The sequence below is a fragment of the Chaetura pelagica genome, unplaced genomic scaffold (assembly GCF_000747805.2).
Source record: "Chaetura pelagica isolate M959 unplaced genomic scaffold, ChaPel_1.0 scaffold308, whole genome shotgun sequence".
Classification (NCBI taxonomy): Eukaryota; Metazoa; Chordata; class Aves; order Apodiformes; family Apodidae; genus Chaetura; species Chaetura pelagica.
Window position 1 is genome coordinate 167,719 of NW_009954442.1, and position 25,616 is coordinate 193,334.

General features: G+C 34.3%; 1 protein-coding gene across 1 annotated transcript in view; it reads left to right on the plus strand.

The window, feature by feature from the left end:
• The window catches only part of CHDC2 (calponin homology domain containing 2), an 82,747-nt gene that overhangs the window by 27,232 nt on the left and 29,899 nt on the right, over positions 1–25,616 (plus strand). Inside the window, exons 9-13 of the mRNA XM_010004487.1 lie at positions 13,000–13,231; positions 14,048–14,254; positions 18,219–18,312; positions 18,863–19,003; positions 22,102–22,297. Of these exons, the coding sequence (XP_010002789.1) occupies positions 13,000–13,231; positions 14,048–14,254; positions 18,219–18,312; positions 18,863–19,003; positions 22,102–22,297 (870 nt within the window). The remainder of the gene's footprint in view (positions 1–12,999; positions 13,232–14,047; positions 14,255–18,218; positions 18,313–18,862; positions 19,004–22,101; positions 22,298–25,616) is intronic.

Here is a 25,616-nt window from a genome sequence, read left to right on the forward strand (position 1 = left end):
TTTCTGTTTTGCTACAGGCAAGTGTTCTAAGCTTTCTTAATAAATAATTATTTTGATACAATATTTACTGTATGATAAAGCTAGATTTTGAGTAAGAAAGACATACTGATGACTTTTTTTTTAAAATAGAACACAAAAATCGCTGTAAATATTTTAGTTGCATGTATTTATGGCAATATAATTTTTTCTTTGTTTGTTTCATATTTTTATAACAGCCTGCCCAGGCACATACACATCTGAAGTGTCAGTGAGTCTTAATGATAATCCTTCACATTACAAAATAAAATTATCTGGTACTGCGAAGTCACCAAAAATGAATTTTAATCCCCCCTTTGTAATGCTGAAACCAGTTCCTTTGGATATGAAAACAGAAGCAGTCATCACTATAATTCCAAAAGATTATTTAAGGTAAAAATCTCACATTTATTACAAAAATCTTGAATAATTCCTTTCTGAAAAAGTGAATTGTTTTTGATTGTGAACGTTAGTAATTATTTTTGTCTCAGCAAAGAGTCTGCATATATAAGGGAAAATTAATATTGCTGTACGTTCAACAAGCCCACATTCTGTCCTCAGAGCATTCCTACTTCATGAAGTTACCGTCTTCTGACATATTCACTCTGATGCTTTTAAAATTACTTTGAAAAGCACAAATACTAAGAAGGAAGAATTTTTTGTTAATTTAGGCAGATACTGAGGTCGTAGTCCTACTTCTTTTCTCACATTGTTATCAGATAAAATATCTCTGTTGTTTTCTTTTCTTTACTCCACAGGGTATGAACAACTGGTTTGAAATCTACCTGCTGTTTGGACAGTTGGTGGGATTTTGTGGGTTTTTGTTTATTTTTGCTTTTTCTAAGCAAGATCTTAGTTAACGAAGTGGGCAGTGTGAATGTTTTAATCCTGTCATTTAATGTAATAAGGAATCCATGTACTTTTTCATTTTTCTGTGGATCACCCACTTTATTTTAATTTATAATAGAGCCTCTTCGTAATCTTCATATTATGTAGCATAACATAGCACTACACCTATTTCAATTTGATAGAAATCTTTATTTTAATCTTTCCAAGCACTCTTGTGTATATGTCTGTGAAATGTGCTTTTCTGGTCTTACAAGATACAGCTATTCTGATTGTAGTTTGTAAAGCACAGTAATATTAGGTTTTTTATGCTTATGTAGGTATAATTTCTATACCAGAAGAATGGAGCTAAACTCTTAAGTTTCTTTAAATTAATAAAATTAACTTTACCTTTAAAATATTATTTTGTTTATGCCCTTTCTAGAACAGTTAAAAGAAATTGCTCTTCATTTGGATGTTGAACTATTGTGGGTTAGTATAAAACATTAAGGTAGATACAAAGAAAGCAAAACTAGAATTTAAATGCTAAAGGAAATTTTATTCTTTAGTTAGTTTCACTTGATTTATACTGCCAAACTGAAGTTATGATTCTGTATTTAACTGAAAAGCAGTTTTGTAGATGTGTGAAACTGTGATTCAGTTTTATTACTGTCATCCTGTAAGCACAAACACAATTACTATTTATTTTCAATACAGGCCATCAAGAATTCACGTTGAACTTCCGAAGCTGGAACTTGAAGATAATTACAGGATTTACCCTTTTTTTGTACATTTCCCAGGAGGACAAGTTATTGATCTTTCATCAGATGGCACAAATAAGGAACTAATTTGTCATATTGGCTTCAGATCATCTAGGCCAGTTTCATTTTCAGGGACTATATTCTTTATCGATGAAGAAGAAAACAGGTAATGTGTGCTATTCAAATTCATCTGGGGCAGGGTCCAAACTGACAAAGTTGGATATAAGACACAGAACTCATAATGGTTGGGTAAGGCCATACAAGAATTATCCTCAAAAAATGAAGCAGATACCTGTTTCTTTTTTCAATGCATTTACAATTTGAAAACACAAAATTCAGCTTTGGTCTCTAAGGTGAGAGTCATCTAAGTGGCCATCTTAAGGTCTTGTATCTCATTCATATATACTGGTAATTTTTAAGTCTACTTGAGTCTTCTCAGATTGTGATGGAGAGACATGGTCTTGACTCAGCAAATCCCAATGTTTTCTATTACAAAATATTTTCCTTTTTGAAAAATACCCTATTAAAATCTTACAGTCCATTCCATGCTGGTTTTAAAGGTGGTCTGATTTTCAGTTGAGCCTTTCTCCTGTGTTTCATTTTTTAAAGCAATGAAATGTTTTTGACTGGTTTAGAGTCTCGTTCTGGCTTTCCCATAGCATCTGGAAGAGCTGGTGGTTCTTATCAGCTGTTTGAAAATCTTTACAAAGTTGCAATGGAGTGATCTTGCCAAGGGATTATTCCATTTTCATTCCTCTCAAAAGCTTCAGGTGTTCCTCTGGTACCCAAGAATTTGAGAAGAGACATCTCTGAGTAACTTAGTGGGTATTGTCTCTTAAGTAAGAGATTATTATTATTTTAAAGACTATCTGTACAATGTGCAGCTGTAAAAGAGTACCAGGGTTGTGATATTTTGTTTGTTGTGGGTTTTTTTTTTTAAATGCTTGTGGTTTATTAATGTGATTTATTATTTATACATGGGGTTTATTAATTTCTTGAGCCTTTGAGCTTCAGAGTAAAGGTAGAGAGACTTCTCAAAGGGGAATTACACTGGAAATCAGAATTCCATTTTGCTAGGGACTAGCAAAGGACATGCCCATTCTTGTTTTAAAGGGACATCGCTCCCTCCCTCTCTTGGTATATATAATTCTTCAGTCGTTTGCTCTCCAAGTTGACTGTCTTCTTTCCTCCTTCATTCTACTACCGCCTTCTTTTTGTGTGTATGTGTGTGTGACCTGTCTTTGGTGTTGTACATTATTTTTTAAATACCACTTTTAACTGATTGTCTGTTGCTTTATCTTAATCCTGTTTTTCCTTCCCTGTTTTTCTGTTCTCTGTTCCTAACCTTTTTAGAGGCGGACAGTCTATTCTGAGTGCGTATATTCTGAGTTGAGATATTTCTTGATCTCTAGTTCTTCCTACAATATCTGAAATACTCCTAATAAGCTAACTATATAACCATCTGGACTCTGCTGTCTATACCAAAGATCAATATAGAATCCTTTGGATGGAAGAGTGTGGGTTGGTTTAGGGTTTTTTTTTGTTTGGTGCGTAGATTTTTTTTGTTTGTTTGCTTGTGTTTTTTGGTGATAGTTTTGGGGGGTTTGTGTGTGGTTTTTGGCTACTAGAAAGGAGAGCTGCATATATATATTATAGCACAGGAACTGGGGACTATTAAGCAATGACTATGTTAATGCTTCTGTCAATTTTTTTTTTAATCTCTCAGGGGGCAGGGCAGTGTCTTTGAGCAGCTTGTTAAGAAAACAGATGGTTCATGAAGAAGAAGCAGGCCAACTCCTGATCTCAGTGAATGCATTCTTAGGGGCATAAGATTAAAAGGAATATTTTTAACAGCCAGGTGACACAAGACTGCACAGATGGTTGTTGTTCATCTGTACCAGTGCAATTTATTGTTTACAGATTCCAAACTATAGGGGCACATGCACACATACGGGCTTTTGTGGTTTTTTTGATTGGTTGTTTTTTTTGAATGTGTGATGGTAGGAATTAATGAAATTATGCTAGCAGTACATTTCAGCTTCAGATCATACTTCCTGTATTAAAGTATACAGGATACTGTCCTTTCTGATATGTGAGACACAAGACTGGCTGGCAGACCAAAGAAAACTGTTGGTGTCTTCCATGTAGGCTCTTTGGTGTTTTTTGCACTGCCTTAGAGGGACTTTCTAGGCAGCAGTATCAGCAGATGTGGACTCTAGTAGACAGAAGGGGTGAGGGACAGCTGTGCTTTAAGTTGCTATTTATTTATTTATCCTATTTATGTCAGAAAGCATTTGAAGTTGTCGGAAGTACTGAAATTATTTGGGAATATAAGCTCTACATCAGAAAAATACTTAGACATTTGCATGGTCCTGTTAGGCCTAAATTCCTTCAGAAAAAAAAACCCTAGTTTGACAGCAATTTATTTGCACTGTTTGTACCAAAATTCATCTCTTTAAAATAGTTTGAATGATGAATATGTATGCAACAGTGACATTCATCTTATTTTGATTTTAAAGCAGGAGGCTGATTTTTAAAGTGACTAAAAAGCAGAGAAGGAAGTGTCCCCTGTCCCTAGTTAATGGTGATAAAATCTGTTAGTAAAAGGTCTGTGCAAAAATAACCATTTTCAGAGTTTTTTCCTTTTGTCTGTCTCTCAGCTTGGCAGGATGAATGAGTGGAGGAGGAGAGGTAGATACTTTTGTGATGAAAAGTCGTTCCTGCAGTTACTATTTTTAGAAAAGCACCTATTTTGGGGTTTAAGTAACTTTTCTCCGCAGCTTAGAATGGGTTTCTTCCTATGTATAGAAGTGAAATTTATATTATTTTGATGCAAGGATAATGGACCCTTCCTTCAGTTCTTGCTGCTCCCATTCGATTATGATTTTATATTTTTCTGTATAGATTGTCAGACAATAATATATTTCTTCTTTGTAATTTTATTTTATTTTAAGATTCAATCATTGTGTGGGATGTGATACATAAATGTGTAGTAAAGCTTGCAGTATGTACGCAAAAAGTATAATTAAAGCTTGCAATGAGGTTTGAAATATAGCTGGTGAGCAGGCAAAATATTTAGTTTTAATAGCTCTTTGTGTGTGATGCCCTAGCAGCTTCTCAAACCTTGTTATAGAGAAGTAATAATTTCTTCTGTTTAATAAACTTTTTCCCATACTTGCCATTAAAATGAAGTAAAGGATAGCATCCTCAATATAAAGGCAATTTCAGTGTGGTTTTGAAAAAAGAGATATCAAATAAAAGTAACGTGTGTGTTCAATTGGCTGTGAAATCTCACAGTATCTGTTGCTGAAGATGTTTTAGTTTTTCAGGTATTCTCTCTTTACAGTTCCATTTTCTAAGTTGTTACATGTATTTTTAAGTGATTTGAACTTAAATTTGAACTTCAACTCATACTCTCTGGTCTGGGGTGGAGTTAAAATAAGTAAGTTAAAAAGTTATTTTCATATGTTGTTAACATATTGTGTCCTGTATTTAACTACTTAAAAGTTATTTTCATATGTTAACATATTGTGTCCTGTATTTAACTACTTAAAATAAGTGCTTTACTTCTAAGCAAAAGTAATTCTTAGCATATTTCAAAGCATGAGTACTGACAAAGTAAATACTCTGTTTTGGTAATTTTTTAGTAGGATTGATTTGCATAGTCTATATTAAGTCTATCTAAGTAATTTTATTTTCTATCTTTAACTCAGAGTAAAGATTGGGTGGAGGATAGATATTGTTGAATGTGGCTGCTTTGTTGAGAACATTTGAAAGATGATGAGCAATCATGTTTTATAGCAAAACTGTGCTATATGCAGCTGTAAAAAGAAAATGAAAGAGATATATGGTTGTCGTTTATGCAAGTAATTCACTGTGTGCACCAATTCCATTAAATAGATCATGAGAAAGCACATTAATATTTATTTAATGACTGCCTTAAATGAGAATTTGCAGTTAATTTCTAATGTTGTTTTTAATCCCTATTCTCCCTTTTGCTTCTTTCACTCAAAAGCAGAATAAATGACATTTTCTTGCATAGGACTGATAGGAATACAGGAGTAAAAGATGCCATAAGGGAAGAAATATTAAGCTATTACTTACTTCAAATTGAAAAACTAGACACAAAAAAAAAAGCCTCAGTGAACATGTATTTGTCCTCTAATTGTTATTATATGTTTTAATTTGCTGATTGGATGAATATTTTAGCAGGAAAGAAAGTTTTCTGCCATTCTCATTGGAATGACATATAACTTATTTTTTTCTAAGAAAAAAATAGTAAATATCAGATAGTTGTTGTGTCATACAATCAAAGGGAATGGTGCTCTTGGCAGCAAAATACCCAAAAACACGTAGATAAATTGCTGTGATCATTGATGACACCAATGTGCTGAGGTCCTTGCCTCCCAAATTCTACAGTTCGCCATTTTCTTTCCCTCTCCCACTGGGAAGCTGGGGAAGCTCCTGCAATTTCTGATGTTTTTCACATTCATGCCTGGAATTTCAGGAAGAGAGGATGTTAGGGATCTTAGCCTGTAAGAACAAGGTGATGCAGTTGAGATGCAATCACTAGTACCCAGTTATGAATCAGTTCCAGTTGTTTTGATAGTGCACGCAGCTCTTTGATGTTTGCTAGCAGTGCCTATTAAAGGCATGTATTCTTCTGGCATGCCGTAGAGAGTAAAAACTGTCCATGTCCTTAAATATTATTTTAATTTGGAGAGAGCAGGTTGGTGAATGAAGTTCTCTGTCCTCAGCAGCAGGGATTTACTCACTGCTATCGCTTGCAATTTCCTGGTGTTGCTTCACAGCCCTTGCTTAGCCAGCACAGGTGCCTAAGCATCCAACTGTATTTAATCTTACGAACACTCTGAAGCTTCTAAATTAGACAATAATATATTTGCATTGTGTTTGCTATTGGCTGGCTGTATTCATTTCTCCTGTTATAATACCAGAGCTGCCAAGGAGGCATGCCGTTATTGGATTGTTGGCAGAATGGAACAGGGAGGAGCTTCTCTTGCAGGAGCACTGTGAGGCATTTATTCGTACACAGATGTTCTGTTCTCATGGCTATTTCTTATACTTTAGATTGTGCAGTAATATCTTTGTTTTGAGTAGTATTGCTTGTTGAATTTGGGTAACTAGTTAAGATTTACTGCAGTTGTTCTCAAGCACAGTTTTCTGTGTTTCATTACTGTGCAAATCAGAGCATAAATGAAGATTTGGCATGTGCCTAAATGGAGATGGCTGTGGTGCTCACCTAGACTGAGAAGTCAGAAAGTTAACTGAGTCCAATAATACAGACATCTGAGTTACTTTCATCTAACTTGCGAGTTCTGTCTTTCATTAACCTTCATGCAGTTTTCTTCCACCCCTGCCCTCAATTCCATTGTCTGACACTAACCTAATGTATGTCTGCAGCATATTGAAAGTTGTCATTTATCACAGTAAAGTCATGAGTTAGAAGCTGGCAATCATTTCTGTGTTGTAGTTATTGATCCTATGTGTCTTTAAATGGCTTGCTAAAGGTAGAAAAATATTATGCTCTGACACCTGGTTTGGATATGTGCAAATGTACATTTTGTACATGTAGATGAATGTACATATACCTCTCAGCCATCTGTCCTGCTTATGTCACGATGCTGGGATTTTTGCTGAATAAAAGCACAAAGCATAAAGTAAGCTAAAATAAGTACTATGCTACAAGGTAAAAGTGGCCAAAGCCATTGCCATACTCCCAGCCAGTAAGGCTGACATGTCCTAGGAACAAACTAAAACACTGCAGAGATGGATTATTAATTTAAATAACTATTAGCTATGAAATTGGAACCAAATGCAGATATTTACAAATATGAAAGATGGCTATGGATTTTTTTGGACACTTTCTCTGTTTAATAAAGTTATCCTGAAAGTGGTATCTAGGAATGTTGCATTTGAAGATGGAAGTCTGAAAGAGGCAAGAAAATCTGTATTCTCTCAAAGCATTTCTGTTTTCCTCTACTATGTTATTCTATGACAAAACAGTACAAGCTAATTACATTGTATTAAATTAATTCTGTGATATCCTTTAATATTAGTTTAAATTTACTTTAAAAAGGAGTTTATCCTTCAATACATAAATAAAAAAAATAGAAAATATTTTATTCTGTGCAAGGTATATTTTCAATCTGCATAATTCTTAGCATACTTAAGTTGGATAGATGTCAGCTTACTGTTTGAATAATTAAAATAATTTTTTATTTGTATTTTGACAACCTAGTCAAAATAGCTAATTAATACTAATGTTAGTTATTGCATTAACGTGGAATAAAAAAACAGCCATATAATGACATAGGACTAAGCTCAATTGCAACTGCCAGTTGCAATGAACTCTGAACATACATACTTACGGCTAAAAGGAATCCATTGATGGCAATAATTTCTTTGTTTAATGACTGCACCCAAGAGATTGAGGTGAACTGTGAAAAAAAGGTTAAAATGTGGGTTGCAGCATTAATATGACTGCTACAGACAGTATAGTCTCTCTAGTAAACGCTGGACCATGTAAATAATGTCTATTATATTCTAGCGCTTGAAGGCAATATCTTATGTTTTTCAAGTTGAATCTTTATTTCTAAATAGTTATGTTGATATTTCTGTAAAGTCATATAGAATAAAAATCAAATAAATGTAGATGTTGCTCTTCAATAGAACTTCCCCTCTCAAAAGTTATAGGATATATTTAGCCAGTTAGCTATCTCCTGTAGAATACTCATAAATGTCACCTGTAATTTTAATTGTTTTTTCTTTTCAGAGAGACAGATTGTTGAAACATCTTTATTACCTTGGCGAAATGGAAAACTGTCACTTTTCTATTTTGTTTTGAACAGGTTCTCAATTCAAGTTGCTGCAACAGCAGAGAATTGCCTTCTTACTTTATACCCATATTTGGCATTTCACCACGCTGATCAACAAATTATCTTGAGAAGCAGTAAGCTGTCAACATTCTATCTCCTAATATTGTATTATGCCCTGTAGTATTATCAGTGTTTTCAGTGCAATAGCAGGGAAATTAGCTTCAATATAGTATTTCTTCTCATTAATTACAAGGAGGTATGGCAGTGAAATGGTTTAAACAGATGAATAGCTTCCTTTTGTTTGTTGAAAATTATAAAAACTTAGATAAATGGTTGGGTAAAGTTTATTGAAAAGTATTGGACAGTTTTGTGAAGTTTTTAAAGTATATCTAGAGATAACAGCCCAAACAATAGAGAACAAGTTAACATAGTTTAAATTATATTGATAGAGAGTGATGATCAATAATTCCTGGAACAACAGTTGGATATGACTTGAAGAAGGCAAAAGAGAGGGAAGTCACATGGTCCTATGATAAAACGTGATCACTGTGTGCCTGTTTGGAACAGTTTTCAGGTTTTTTATATTGATGTCCTTGAAGGCTGGGGAGTATAGCTATAGCTATATTTTAAGGCCTAATAAAAGCCTCAGATCAGAGACTAGAAATATTTTTATCTGCGATGTGTCTCTGCTTGCCTCCCTCTGCACACTTCTGTCTCTCTACATCTCTGCCTGTATTGTTGACACCCTGGCCTCATCTTTGCCTGCCTCCTGCTCCCCCTCTTTCTGCCTGCCTTTGTGATCTGTATCTCTTCATATGTAGCTCTGTTTATGGGAAGAGATTAGGATAATTGTATAATTCAAGTTAGAAGAGAACTCTAGGGCTCACATAGTCCAACCTCCTACTCAAAGCAAGTTCAAGTATAGGGTAAATTCTTGTGTTTTTTTTAAATAATTGATGGGTTTGGATGTATTTTGATGAAGTTTTCCAGGTAAGAAAGTAGTTTCTTAGATCTGAAATAGATTTAGCTTTGAAAACTGAGTTCTAAAACTGCATTAATTTAAAACAAGTGTGTTACTATCTAAGAGAAAAAAGAAGTGGTACTTGTGAAGCTGAGAAAGCAATTAGCAAGAAGACAGGCAATTATTGTATTAATTAATCTATTTGGGTTATGTAGAAGATAGATATAGATACCATATCAGTAATGGATAATGGCACAATTAAATGAAGTTATGAAAGAGGGAAGACTATTATATCTTCTAAATATGTGTTGATTTTTTTAAATATTTTTTTTTTGTGACCAATAGATAGTTTTTGCAAGCTTGTCATTTGAAGTTGCTTTGTAGGTTTCCCATGAGGATTAAGCCAAAAACAGTGATGATTTTGTAAGAACTAATCTCCCATTAATAATGGGATATTTCAGTTCTGTATTGATTGTTTATTAGTTTCTTTACACTATCAGTTTATATCAATTTTGAAGCATGTCATTATTGCTAAAGTACTTGAGTCTATTGTATATGGTTTTTTAATAGACTATTTTGGTGTGGAATGCTGTTTAGTGTGACTAAACCATACCTGTACAGCAAAATAGCTTTTAAAGCTACTCAGAAAAGCTCAAAATGATACAAATAACAATGCCAGCAATCAAAAATTAGAGATAACCATGCAGAGTTCTTTATGTGTTTACTTGTCTAGAAACTACACTGGCTTCGTCCTCTACTCTTGCTTTGAAGACTAGTATCAGAAATAGCTAACAGTGTTCCCTAATCCTGTCATAGGCCAACATGAAAATGTTGGAACATACTTTCTTACCAAACTGATGGATTGATAAGGGATACTTTTGAGTTTGGTTTGCAAAATATGTGTTGTGAGTCTGAAAGAGTCTGCGACTATTATGCTGAGACTCACTACAGAGGTATGATCAAAAATTCCTTAAGAATATTTTTTCCTGACTTAGAATTCTTGGATTAGTGCTGTTCTGGTAGGTGCTTTTCAGTAAATGTGAAGACCTATCCTGTGAAGTCGATGAAAAAAAATTGCAGGTTATTTTTTTTTTGTCTCCAGTGACCAAAGTGATATTTTCATCATTAATCAAATGAGAAGTATTACTTGATTAATTGAAGCATGAAACAGAAAAATATTGAAGTAGATATCAGTTTATAAACTGTTAAAGCGCTGACAATAAAATATTTTTATCTCAACTGCAGCTTGTAATCTTTTTTTACAGACTATCAAGACTGCAGTAGTGGAGAAGTGGTTCTGCATTCGTGTTATTCTCCAGAATCACTTTCCCATAGTATTTCCTCAAGTTCTTTTGGTGCATCCACTAGCTCAACCTATGAGTCATCTCGACACTCATTTTCCTTTAGCTGTTTCCCAAGTTCCAGTGATGAAACCACTGACTCAAGCTGTGAATATTCTCAGTCAGGTATAGTGCAGCTGTTCACTTTAAACACTTTGAGCTCTTGCAACTGCTTTTCACCTTACTGCTTTAAAGACCTTTGCTTGAATTCCTTCTGTACATGTAATGAATGAATACTGAGGAGGCTGTCCTCTCCTGTGACACCATGGGAAACCTGACCTAAAGCACAGAAACAGAAAAAATGCTCCTTCCTTTTAGCAGACTAGGTGGAAAGGAAATCAGTTTAAGTATTAAAAATAACCAACAAGCAAATAAACCCCCCAAAAAGTCAAGATCCCATTTGTAATACCATGTCCAGAGAGGAGTCAGCAGAAAAATAACTACTGAACAAACCTAAGGGATTAGTTGCCAAGAAGGGTATTGTTTCTGTAGTCATGAATTAACCAAGTATGTACACTCTGCAAAGGTTGTAGTTGTATACTCAGGTTAGACTTTGATGTTTTTATTGCATTTGTGAGGTATTGTATAAAACCAACTTTTGTCACTGGCCTTGGTGTCTGCAGGGCTATTCCACATATTCTCATTCTTCTTTATGGCTGCAGTTGCACAAAGTGTTTTCCTCCATTCTTAAATATGTTATCACAGAAACACAGCCACCATCGATGATGGGCTCAGCCTGGTGGGCCTGTCTTGGAGCCTGCTGGCATTCGATCTGTTGGACATAGGAGAAGCTTCTGGCAGCTTCTCACAGAAACCACCCTGGTAGCCCTCTCTCTACCAAAGAATTGCCATGCAAACCCAACATAGGAACTCAGCTAAGGTTCTGTTGCATATGAACTGACAGTAACAGAACTTCTGTAAGGTTGTCAGGTGACTAGTATCTGAGGCTGCTGACATTTCTGTTCTTTGAGCTGATAATTTTCTAACTAGGAAGTTAGAACAGCAGAAGTTATTGCTGCTGTTTCAGGACTGTTAGGATTCTGGTCTTGCAGATCTGCTGACATACGTGTGTGTTTGTACTCCAAGACAAATAGGAGTAGTTAAGATTAAATAGTAGCTCTTGAGCAACATGATTCATTTTTTAATGAAATGATAGAAGAATTGAAAAGTTTCAGCTGTGAGAAGCCAATAACGTCTGGTGAAGGTAGTGGTGACAAGATGGGGAAAATAATCTTGTCACCTGGCAGAACTGCATAAACTCAGATCTCACTGCATGACGATCTTATAAAGGACAAGCTTTTTTATCCGTATTGAATAGTATTGTATTGTTCTTTCTTCTGAAATACTAACAAAAATTTTGTTCACTGTCTAATACATTAGTTCTGTTTTTATATCATTTAGTGAAGTAAAACTGCAAGAAAGGTATTAAAATACACCTTCAAGGTTAGAATGATCTACGTTGTTTGTACTATGAGTAAAATTGCTCTAGTGTAATATTTTGTGAAATTACATTGTTGTTAATGTTAACAACTAATATTTGTTAAAATATATAGAATCACAGAATCATAGGATGGGAGATTGTAAGGGACCTCAAGGATCATCTGGTCCAACCTTTATAGGTAATACTATAGTTTATATGAGATGGCTCAGCACTCTGTCAAGCTGAGACTTGAAACTGTCCCATGTGGGATAATCTGCCACTTCCCTGGGGAGGCTATTCCAAAGTTTGATTGTCTTCATGGTAATCTTAAGCTTTGACCAGGTCAGAATTTAGGAGAGAGGAGGCTTAACTGAGGTGGGAAGATCCCAAAGGCTTGTTTATTGGGATGTAGACTTAGTTATACCTATACAATATCATATAAACTGTTTGAACAGAAGTCAGTTACTGAGCCATGCTATGTGCTTGGTATGCAGAACAAGCATGGACTAGCTGGTGAAGTTATACCTACTGGAAGTGTATGTAAAATTTTTTCCTTTAAGATTGCTGTCTGTGTTTTTTTAAGCCATGCCTGAATTTATTTTTTCTGATTTGGTAATAATTTTTTCTTTAATTGAAATTATATTCCAAGAATATATTTTTTTCGATTCCCAATATGTACATGTGTCACTTAATTTTTTTATTCCTAAAATAAGTTGGTCATTCATTGTCTGACAGTTTTTTGTTTTCTGAAAAAAAATTTGTGTTAAATAAAAATGATTTTATACTCGACAAAACCAGGGAAATAAGGAATCTTTCTGGATTTTTTTTTTGTGTCATTCAGGGTCGATTACTGTTTTTGAAAGTGAGAGTGATGAAAATATGGATGAAGAGTGTGAAGCTGACAGACAAAGCGATGGGAGTGAAATTAAATTTGAGTTATCATTTTTTCCTGATGAAGACAAAGAGGAGTTCATGTTTTTCCAGAAAACTCTAACTGCTGTTAAGAATTGGTTCACTCTCTTTGGTTGGTCTGCCGGACAAAATCCTGTTTCAATACCATATTCACTAAGACGGTAATTCCTATTCGTTTAGAGCTCACTTATTTATGCCTAATAAAATGTTAACATATACACTAAAGTGTTTTGGAGATGATCTGAGGAATATAAACACACTTTACTTCACAGTTGTGTATTACAATTGTAGCATCTATGTACTGTTTATGTGAAAATATCATCCAGGTGTTATTTTTCATTTTCTAAGCCCTATTTCCAGCTATAATGCTCTGATGTATCATAATACAGTGGATGTTAAAGATGCAGTTCAAACTATATGTCACCCTCTTAAATGAAATTGATTCTTCTCCCAGAATGAGTGCAATTCTAGCAATTGGCCCTTCTTTGATACCATAGATAAGAGCTTTAACAATATGTCTTTTTTTCCCTCACATACTCTGAAGATCAAGAAATAGATGGGAAAGCAAATTTTATAATCAACAATTTTGCAAACACCCTGGATATATATCAGACTTAGTAGTATCACTTAGTTGTTATTGGCTAGCTTGCTAGTAAGTAATGAAGAACCCAATCTCCTGGGACACAAACACATAGAAATTTACAAACATGATAGAAATCAATCTTATATTTGGCAGAAAGCAATGACAAGCACAATTTTTTTTATTAAATATGTCACATATACATAATGAGTATGATGCAGTTCAAAATTTTTATGTTATTATGAAAGTTCTGTAAAAAAGTAAAAAGTGCTATACTTTTCAGCCTTCTGGCTGCTGTTTTTGCTTCATGGTCCATTAAGTTTATTATTGTGCTGCATATAATGTTAGCTCATTTTTGCATTTAAAATAATAATATCAAGATCTTTTTCTCTCTTAGTGATGTGTCTAAAGTCTGGATGAACTCTCCACAAGAAAAGGCCTTTATACAAAACCTGGGCAAAGATGGTAAGACTGTTTATGACATGTTGTTACATCTGAGTGGACAGTTAGCAGCCATTAAATCGAGCCAGTCATTGCCCCTTGATCCAGTTGAACGAATGTCACAGCTGCACGGGGAGTGTTCTACATTGCTTGCTTTCCTTAAGTAAGTACATGTATGATAAAATATACATCTCTTTTATTTCCAATTTGTTTAGTTCAAAAAGAATTCCAACTGAACAATATACAGGAGGTTTAGGGTTTCCTATATACTGTATTTTTTGTGTTCTAAGACTGATCTATTATAAATAATTAATTTTTACCAAGGTTGCCCTCTGCAGTTTATGCCAGTTGAGGTATCCTTTGCTAGAGTTACATCCCATTACAGGAATTCTAGAGGAACTCTGCTCCAATAATTACAAAAGAAGATGACTCTCAACCTCATTTCTCTGACAAACTCAGTAGGTATTCAGGTCGGGTTTGTCATGATCTTGCCATTCCGTTGATGATCTTTGTCTTATAATTACTGACTTTAGCAAAAATTTTATAGGCTTACTTTGCAATCTGTTAGTCTTTCAAATTAATAATATGTCAATAATTTGAAGCACTACTGCTGCTGAGCAGATTTAATAATTATCTATCTTCATCATAATCTTATATTTTCACATAATATGGAACAACTGTCATAAATGGTGCAAATAAAAAAAAGTTAATGAAGAAGTTAATAAATTCTTCATCCTTCTTAGCCATTGCTACTGTGAAACAGAAGAAAACTAACTTCAGAGAAAGTCTAATGTCACAAGATCCTTTGAGATCATCAGAACCTGTGAAACATAGTATATCTGCTTCTTTTTAGCATCCTCATCTAGTGTTCAGGAGACTTTAAAGCCATTTTAAACCTACCATGTGCATCCTATTCTAAATACAAGCTTTTCATCTGAGAGCAATGAATGGTGATATTGCTGTATCTGAACTCAAAATGAGTTTAGATACAAAGCTTGTTCAGGATCTTCCTGCGAAATATTAATTCACAAAAGTTTCCTTAAAGAGTTTTCATGGGATACTTTTGGAGCGCTCTTAGTTTGTTTCAAATTATTCTCCTGGTGGAGCCTGATGGCTCTTATGTCCAGTTTTCCCATTGAGATTTTCCAGGGAATGTAGGCATCTTTGTCACGGTTTGACTCAGGATCGGCAATTAAACCAGTGAAAACAATGCTTTCCATCCCCTCCCTCTCCCACCCAGGTAGGGAAGGAGAGGGGTAATGAGAGAGAGATTTTACTGGATTGAAAACAAAACTAGACAGCTTTAATTAAACACTAATGATAAAAGAAAATCTGTACAATTATATACAAATGTGTCCAGGAATGTGCAAATCCCTATTGCCTCCCCCCACCCCCAGCAACTCCCACAGCACTCCCTTGAGCTGTGGACAGTCCTGAAAAATCCTGGATCTGCCAGAGAGAGCGACGAGTGATGAGGATCAGGAGAGCTCGAGCCTGGGGGTTGACGGTGATGGATGGACGGAGTCCTCCCTGAATGCCAGCCGTGAGCAGAAGAGAAGGGGGGAAAAAGCAGGAACGTGATCTCTGACCTTCCTCTGAGCTTACATGGATATATGGCATTAAATATCTCTGGCCAGTTTTGCTGTCTGTCTAACTCAGCCTCCTATGGGCGGGTCATAGATCTCCCCATAGTGTCTGAGCTGGCAGAGCGAAGATGTAACCTTGAAGTCCCGACAATAAGATAAACATTCCAGCATTATCAGTCCTAGCTGGAACACTTGCTGCTAATTAGAAGAAAGCTTACTGAAGGAAAAAAATCAGTAAAAGGAAAATTGGCTTCATCCTGGCTCAAACGAGGACAATCTTGAAGCTAGCATACATGATGATAGTTGCCTACTTCAAAATGATCATGAGTACTGTTGTAAGAGGGTTCCAACTCCTTTTGCTATGCATAACTGCAATTGAAAAGAAATACCTAGTTTCTTGGGCAATTTGGAAAGCTGTTTGATAGCTAAATTTTACTAAAAGCATTCAGTCATACAGAGTTTTGTGTGGTAACTCACTGATGTATTCAGAGCAGAACTGGAGCAGCAGCCAGTTGATCAAGGCTAAGTTCAGTGCCTCTGTACACAGGTACAGATTGATGATTGATGAGGTCTGATGATTGGAAATAAAGCAGTTATCCAGTTCTAGCAAAACGATATAGATTGCTATAGAAAAACAGTTCTAGCTGGACTCTTGTACTTACATGTATTTGATGCTAGGTGATTAAATTGGTGCTCAGTATGCACTCAACATTACCTTATCCTTTAGTTTCTGCCTCTCCTACTTTGTGTGAATCCTTAATTGTTCCTGATTTATGGATATTCTTTTGCTACTTGTACATTTTAGGATCCCCTAGAATATTTCTGTTTCTTCATAGGTTGTTTTAAGAGTGCTTATCAGTTATGGTACAAAAATGTCTGTTATCTGCACTGCTGGCAAAACTGTATGTAATGACAGTAAGACATTTAGAGCCAGACTACCTATGAATCTGAGTAACTTATCTGTGATCTATTGTCCATGCATGTTCTTGGTGATTTGTGAAAAGTACAAATTCCTTCTTGAAGAAGCCCAGGAGAGCACTCTGAAAATAGTAACCTACAGTCCTTAGCTTTCTTCCCTCAATCACATGGTCAGCATGGTTCAAATTAATCTTCCAAATTTTCCATTTGCTGAAGTAGGTGATGTTCTGTTTCAAACAACATTCAAAGTATCAGGTTTTTTTTCCTTCCCTCAAAAGCAGTTTCCAGAGCAGTAAAGGAAAAGTTTTAGTATTTTAAAATACAACTAACTAATTTATTTCCACCTTTGTGCCTTGAGGTAAAACATCTTAAAGTGTAAAAATACTGACCTTGGAGAACCGATATCATATTAAATATTGACCTTAATGAGGAGGATTTTTTTTTAAGACAGTGTTCCTCAATAATAAAACATACCCAGTTATAGGTACATTTAATTATATAGAACCATGTTATATGGTTTTCCTGAGGATTAAAATTGTATATTACACTGATTCCCATCTATCTACCACGTAAAAACATTGAAAGAAGTATAGGACACCTGAAAAGATTAATTCTACTTTTATTATATGACGTAATGGAAAATGGGAATTTCAGGCATGGTGAGTTTTAGAACCAGCCTACTAAACTTATGCTATTTTGGCTCCTTGTTTAAAATATTTGTGTCTAAAAACATGCTAGATAATTTTATGAAATCAGCAAGTTTAATAATCTGAGAAGATAACGTCACTATGTAAAATATGGAAAGTGCTATTACCAGCAAAATAGAGTTCCATGGCAACAGAAATATAAGTTGTTGTGATCCTAGTTTCAAACTGTGATATATGACTTTCAGTGTACTAAGTAAGTTGAATTTGGACTGTATTGTACCAAAAAAGTATGATCACTTCATTTGAATGAGAGACTGGTTATATAGCAAGAATAGCTAATCTGATTATTGTTCGCATTAGCCATGTTAAGAACACAAAGAACAATGTAAATCTAGGAAAATTTTCTTCTGCCCTGGGAACAGCTTCAGAACCCTTCATTATTTTTCCCTCTTTCCAGCAATTTCTGTTTAAACTGTCATTTGAGATTAAAAAAAATATTATTTCTTCACTTAGAAGTTAGCTTTTTTGGGTATTCAGTCTAATGAAGTTGCCTTTTGTTACTGCAATTGCTTTTCCTATTGCATGTTAGTCTATTGAGAATATATAGCAGGTCAGTTTAACAATTAATAATTTTGAAATATTATTCTGCTGATACTATGCAACACTCACTCTTTGGCTTGCACATGGGAAAGGGTATCATGTGTTTCAATGCTTTGTGATGTAATAAATCCTTTAAGGAAGAACAATTCTCATAAAGCAGCCAGTCTGTCCAGACCTGTATGTGCTTTAAGCATTTAGTTGTAGGCAGAGGAACTGAACATGAACTTCACAAATAGGAACTATTTACACCAATTAATAGCACTGGTTCATTAGTCCTATGAACCTCATAGGTTGAGCAAGTTGAAAAACTTGGACTGCTTTTAAAAAGAGTTGTCATTTTGCCTACCTATTAACTTTTCTTGCTTTATGATTTCAGAAGCCAAGGAGCGTATCTTCCTCATGTTATGCCGGAATTTCTGCTGGAACCTGATGATTATAAACAATGGATTGAAGTGCAAACTGTGCTGAAAGTAAGTTTGGGGTTTTAGTATTTTTTGTTTGCTTGTTTTTCTTTTTTGTTATTCTTTTTTTAACAGAGATCACATGCTTAGTGTCAATCCTTTGAAGACTGATGGAAGTCCTCTGTGGACCGTGAGTGTTCCTACTGTGATGACTACTTTGGATTGCATAAATCTAAGCACGTGCTTGGGGGCTGAACAGAAATTTAAGCTGACAGCAACATTTACATCCTTCTTCCCTGTTTTTTTTTTGCCATTCTTTCCAAAACTGCTGATACTTGTGATTAATTTCCAATAGATATGTTTTCTCAAATTAAAATTCATTTTACTGATTTCTACTACTTTGACTATTTCTTTAAAAAATATATATTACCTCTCTGTCCTTATTGCTGCTTTCAACTACTTTCAATTCTGTATTGTGCTTCTTATTCCCAAGATAGTGGCAAACTGTAATGCTGTTTACTGTTGTACTGTGTTGACATCAGTCATTTATGCCGTTGATTCATTATTGTCTCCTTGCTGAAACTAATATTGAAAATAAATCCCATTGTTTTATCTGAAGGTCCAAAAATCTGAGTTGAAAAAAGGAGATAAGAAACATTCAGACATATTTAGCAACAAGCATCTACCCATTCTGGAGGATAGTACATTTGAGACAGTGAGCAAACGAGCCTGGACAGATGTGTTACTCCAAATATACAAGGTAAAATGTGGATAAATCTGCTGCTTAAATTCTGTAGAACTGATGACAAAAAAACTTTTTCAAAAAAAGACCTGTGGTATACTCAGTTTTATTTCTTTTTAAAGCAGATGTCTAAACCAAAATACTTTAAAGTATTTTATTTGTCTCAGAAAAGAAAAAAAAGTGAGAAAATGTGCATTTTCATGGTTCTGAAATTTTAGGCATATGTTAATATGTTTCAATTAGGAAATGTTATTTTAGAACAGTCTGCATTTTGTAGAATTTAATGTTACCAAAATCTTTCATTACAAATTAAGAAAACCCTGCCATAATTTTTGGTTACCTGGTTAGAAATGCTTTTCACTGGAAATACTTAGTTGACTAGACATATACATAACCATGGTATTTACTATCCTGTGTTAGAATGGAATTTTTAAACAGGTAAGCATGTTTTAATATACTTATTCCTTTTGCAAGATAATGAACTTGGTCATTATTTTATTCTAGTTTATTTTTACTGATCTTAGATTAAAAAATGGTATAAACTACATCTGATGTGCTCATCAATAATCAGTAACTTTTTTCTGTCTAAAAATAAATATTTATTCATGACTATGTGAAGGGATGGAAAATAAAAATGGGTTTCCCAGTACAAGACAGACATGATCATACTGGTGTGTGACTCCAGTGCAGGACCCCGCAGATTATTTAAGAGTCTGGAGCATCTGTCATACGGGGGGAGACCATGAGCTGAGACTGTTCAGCCAACAAGAAGAGGAGGTTCAAGGAGCATTGCACCATTGTGTGTAAATACTTGATGGTGTAAAGAAGACAGTGCCAGACTCTTCTCGGTAGTGGCCAGTGACATGATGAGAGACAACAGGAAGTAACTGAAATACAGGAAATCCCATTTAAACATAAGGAACTTTTTTACTGTTGGGGTGGTCACACACTGAAGCAGGTTCCCCAGAGGAGCTGTGGAGATAGCAAAAAAAATGAACTGAACTTGATCCTGGCAATCCGCTCTATCTGATTCTGCTTTTGACAAGCTGTTTGCACTAGGCAATCTCCAAAGATGACTTCCAACCTCAACTATTCTGTGATTATGTGATTATTTACCAAAAAAGAGTATTAAAGAAAAGAACGACAAAAGTTATTTTAAATAAAGTTTATAACAAAGATGTACAGTTGATCTAAAATAAGACAATGATACAAATAACTGACAGAGGAACAAACAATATGTATACATGGGCTGAGACAGATGACCCTAAGGGCACGTGGGAACATGGTTGTGGAGAAATTCAATAGTGACTAGATGCATATTTCAGCTTCTCATTAATTGTTTCTGCATTTTTCTGTCTTATATTATTTGTTTCTTGTAATAGTGCATTTTTAAAGTCTTATCACATTTATCTTACCTGTACCTCTTGCTAATGTCTTAGAAACTATTATGCTCTGCTTTACTTTTTTTGTTGTAGCCTTATGCAGTTTGGCTAACATGGTATTAAATCCAGTATAATAAAGCATAAGCAGAACTCTTAAAATAATATGAATTTGTATTGGAACTAGCCACTTAACATTCAGAATCCTTTTCTCTCTTCCATATACTTTTGTTCAAACCCATTTTTGACAAGGATGACCATGACTGTTGCTGAATAAGATTTTTTTTTAAAAAATGTTACTAAATTTGCAAGGAAAGCAGTGAAACAATAGACAGGATATGAACTGTCAAGGCAGCAAGATTGGTTTATATAAAATATATTTATTTGGGCTAGTGCTGAAATATTCTGAAGTTGAGAGAATGTTTCATATCTGTGGGTTTTTAAGGAACTGAGAAACTGAGCACAATTCATGCTTCAAAATAACAGTTTAATGGATTGGCATTCATTATCAATAGACCTTTTAAATGATTAGTTGTCTGTAATTTTTTTTTTTCTTCTTTACCTTCTCCAAACAATTAGTCCTTAACAAACTCATCTTAAATTATCTGTGAATATATGATGCATTGGAGCTGATGCAGTGTAGTTAGCATTTATGACCATGGTCCTTGATAGTCTTCAGTCACTGGTAAAGGTGGTCAGGCCTGAGACCTCTTTGATAAGGGAGGATGAAACCAAAGCTATTGACTTCATTAACATCCTGAAAATCAAATTCTGTGTTTCTCTTTCAAATGTCTTTTTCTATACTCTCATTTCAATTGGGAATAAATAATCAAAGGTATTGTGTAGAATTTTTACTAGTAACTTATTTTTGTATCTTGTATATTTTACATGTATGTATTTTTTTTAATGTCCATTAATGCATGATCTCTCAGTACCAAGAATTGTATTATAGGCATTGTAGCATTTATTTTTTCATGAGAAACAGTCAGTGTCATATGTACCCAATGAGCAAATTGGATCATGGAAGGTATCATTTCAAGATTCTTAGTGTTTTGGATAGAAGCCTGATGCAACCCTATTTACTGTAGCTCTTTGAGTCCAACTTGTCAGCCAGTCCTTCTCCCATCATATCATGGATTTATCTAGCTGTATGCTGGATATTTTGTCCAAAAGGATACTGTGAGAGGAAGTATCAAAAACTTTGTTAAAATACAAAAACCTCACATGTACTTGCTTCCCAGTACCTGAGATGGATGACCTTATGATAAAAGGAAATTAAATTGGTTAAGCAGCACTTGCTCCTTATGAACCCATGCTTGCTATGACCAAGGACTGTGTTGTCTCTCAAGTGTTTTTCAATAACTTTCAGAATAACCCTCTCCATAATTTTACAGGGTACTGAATTGAGACTGACAGGCCTGTAATTGCCAAGGCCTGCCTTCTTTCCTGTCTTGAAAACTAGGATGACATTTACCAGCTACCAATCAGCTGGGACCTCTTCAGATTCCCAATGCCATTTGACAGCTTCAGTTTGCATTTAATTTCAGGAAGCAAAGGAATTCTCTAAAACCACAGCAGATCTGTTACCTTGTGTGTTATACATTTATGCTAATGTGTAATCTCTTAAACCTTTTCTAAATTAGAAAGTTTTGAGTTTGAAGTAAATTTTTTTTAATCATTCAACTTGAAATTGCGCTTTTTACAGTTCATGCTTAAAAACACCTCTTCTAATTTCAGGTGTTTGTTCTTCCACGAATTTTTTCTCATAATAAGACTGATCTCTTCAGCTTGGAAAGCACGCAGAATGTCCCAAAAATAAAATCAGAAACTTTATCCAGTAATATATATTCTTCATATGAACGAACCATCCTCACCTGGTTGAATAAACATTATGAGAAGAACCGAAGAACTATGTGGAAAGATTGTCAGAAAGGTGAAATAATTCTTTTACTGTACTCTTCCTTATACTACTCCTTTTGTAGACTTTAAAAATTGATTTTCAGAGAGATACCGTGACAACTTGCCACCAAAAGTATTTTTGGGGGCATAAGACATTGCCTACCCATAAATATTTCCTTTCCTTGTGTTTCTTTGTTCCAAGATCAGCATATTTGACTAGCACTACTCATTAAATATCTTCTGTGTGTTCTTATAGTTTCTAACTAGGCATAAAGGGTGAAATGTGGTGAACCTTCTCACTTTCTTCTTTCCATAAATGATCTCAGGAAGGAAGTGCTAACATTAATAACTTTCTCTTCATTTTTCTGTCTATAGTCACATGCATTTATCAGTATTTGTGCGTGAAGTGTTACATTTGAGAGGTAGCTTTTCAGAATTTTTAGAGTAAGTTTTGCATTGACTTTATTCTAATGGCATTTAGGAAGGTAAAGGAGACAAGTTTCCAGATAATAAATCTAGTGCTACTGCAAGGTCAGTTTGATGTTTCATGATCGCTTGAATAAAGTCAGACAAATGACCGGTTCTGTTAAATACTAACCTGGCATTTAAGTCTGATAAAACTATTCACCCAGTAGTAATTATTGGTTTGTTGTTTTTTTTCCTTGTATGTTTTCTCCTTTTTGCTTCTTGATCCTAACTTCATTTCTCTTTCAGCATTAATTTCAGATGGGTGGTTAACACCATGTCATTCATTTAATTGCTCCTTCATACTATCATCCAAACCCTCTGCTTTGAATAAAGAATTAGCCCTGACTAGCAAGATATTTTAATGATGGAGCTACTTTCAGCTCAAACTAGTCTATTTGGTGATCCATTCCTACTAAATAAATAAAGCTCTATCCTGGCCACATTTCTCAATCTTTATTTTGATACCTAAACTACTTAAAGTGAAATGTAATATTTTGATACCTAAACTACTTAAAGTGAAATGTAACAATGAGCCAAACCTAAGATACTGCTGTGCTGAAAGGTCTAAATGTACATGTTATATCCTTCTAAAATTGAAGATAACTATGTCATTCATCAGAAGTCTTCTCTTCCAAGAATAAAGATCTCAGTAACTTAGAGAGAACATTAGCAAAGAGTTTACTATCTCTACATCTTCTGCCCTTACTGCTACTAAAGAATAAATAACTTTTAAAAGCAGCTTAGCCTATGTTGTAGGAGGGCAGGCTTGTAATACGTCTTACTGACCGTAAAATAGAAAGCAAGGTTGAAACTTGAGACCAAATGCGGAAACTGCAAAATGCTACTTTGCCTGTTCTACTGAGACCTTAATTGTACATGAACTATAAGACTCAGTGGCCCCATAAGGCATTATATGGGCAATAGTAATGAAAGGAGAGGAAGTGTGAATCAAGTGTAATAAATGGCCTTCTGCCATTCCTTATCTTCATATTTCTTTTAAATATTTGTCTCCGAAAGACTAACTACTAATACTACCAAAAAATAGAGTCAGGAAAAACCCTTGAAAAGTTGCTAGAGTATTGGAATGCCATAATTAAAAACCTGTGCTTCCTAAACAGAAGAATATTTTGCAAATTAATGAATTACAGTACCACCTGAGAAGCTGTATGTCTATTGATTTTAATTATGATTCTTGCCATGGTGAAAAAGATAAATTATGTTTTGGGAAATCAGGGATTTTCTTTAATGTACCCTAGAAAGATCTTGGAAATAATAGATCATTCTAAATTTAATATAAACTGAATATGACAGTCAGTAAATTAACCAATATCTGAACAGTCAACCTAAGTCTGTGATGTAGAACCTGTCTCCAGAGTAGATACATCTTAATTTTACTTGAAAATCTGCTTAGAATGGAAATTGCTAATCCAGTGCCGATGTGGGTTTGCGTGACAATGTTAAGCATAGTAACATCTCTGAGGTAGAATGGTTTCATTTTGATGCATTTTGTTCACTTCACTTTACTTCTCTAAGTGAGGTGTTTTTTTTTCTTTTGTTTGTTTTTTTGTTTGTTTGTTTTATTTTATTTTTAATAGAAATTTAGCATGGCAACTGCAGTAAAAAGGTTGAGGAAGGACAGAATTTAGTGTGATATGACATGTCTTCACAAGAAATATTGCTTGTTTTTAAATTGATTTTCTAGAACTTTTCTTATGGTTGCTTCTAGTATAACAATTAAAAAGCACACTTTTCTTTTCCTTGTTTTCATAGATTTTTCTTTTCTCACCTCTCCTCTCTACTCTCCCCATTTTTTTGGAAGAACATTTATCAAGTTTATTAATTCTTGCTTCTCAATTTGATAGTTCTTAGAGACAATTGACAAAAAAGAGGTAAAGGATATTTTTTATCTTTGAAGCATAGAAGGGAAGTTTTATGTAATTTCATAAATGTTATCTTTAAGTTAAAATGACTGCAAAACAGGCTTTTCCTGAAGAATGAATCATGCTTTTTGCATACTTGATAAAAAGTTGAATTAAAGAAGGGGAATAGACTATGTAATGATAGCCATCTGCCATCATGAGTATCCCAGATCTGCCCTCCAACAAAATACTATGAAGGAACATTGTTCTTGAGTGTTAAATCCTGGAAATTACTTCCTGAAATATAAATTAGTAAAGTTTTAAACAATTTTTCTGTGTTATATTTCATTATTTGCACAGCACAACATAAGAATGAGACATAATATGTAAATACAAAGTCCAATAAGTAGGCTTTTCTGAACTGCATAGCTTTCTTGGTCAACCCAGATACTCCATGTTTAAGAATTGCATCGTATCTCATTCCTTATAGCTGAAAGCCCACAAGATTATATCAGGACTTGATTTGGTAGAAAAGAGAAAAGAAATTATTTTTCCAAGTTTTAAGTTCATATGCAGTTGAGAAATAAGCAAAACTCCTTGTTTAATTTACGTTTTTAGATTTTGGACTTGTATAAAAATACTTGTTTTGCACAATTTTGTAGTTTTATACAGACTGGAATGATGCAGCTTCAAGGAAAACAAAGCATGAAGAAAGGTAGTCCTATATTAAAAAGATTCTAAGTGTTTTTATTTGGAAAACTGTTAAAAAGATATTATTCGTTTATTTTTTTTATTTTATTTTTTTTAAAAAAATCCTAACTCTTAGGGCTTCGTATGTTTATGTGTATATTTCTGTGTATACATACATGCATATGTGTGTATAGATATGTATGCTTATATATAAGTGTATGCATATATGCTGACCCTCAAAAACCTGATTGACATAAGACAGAATAATTTTGTAAATATTTAAGATTTTTTTTTCCTGACTTAAAATATGTTTGTGGTGTCTAGACCGTTATTTAG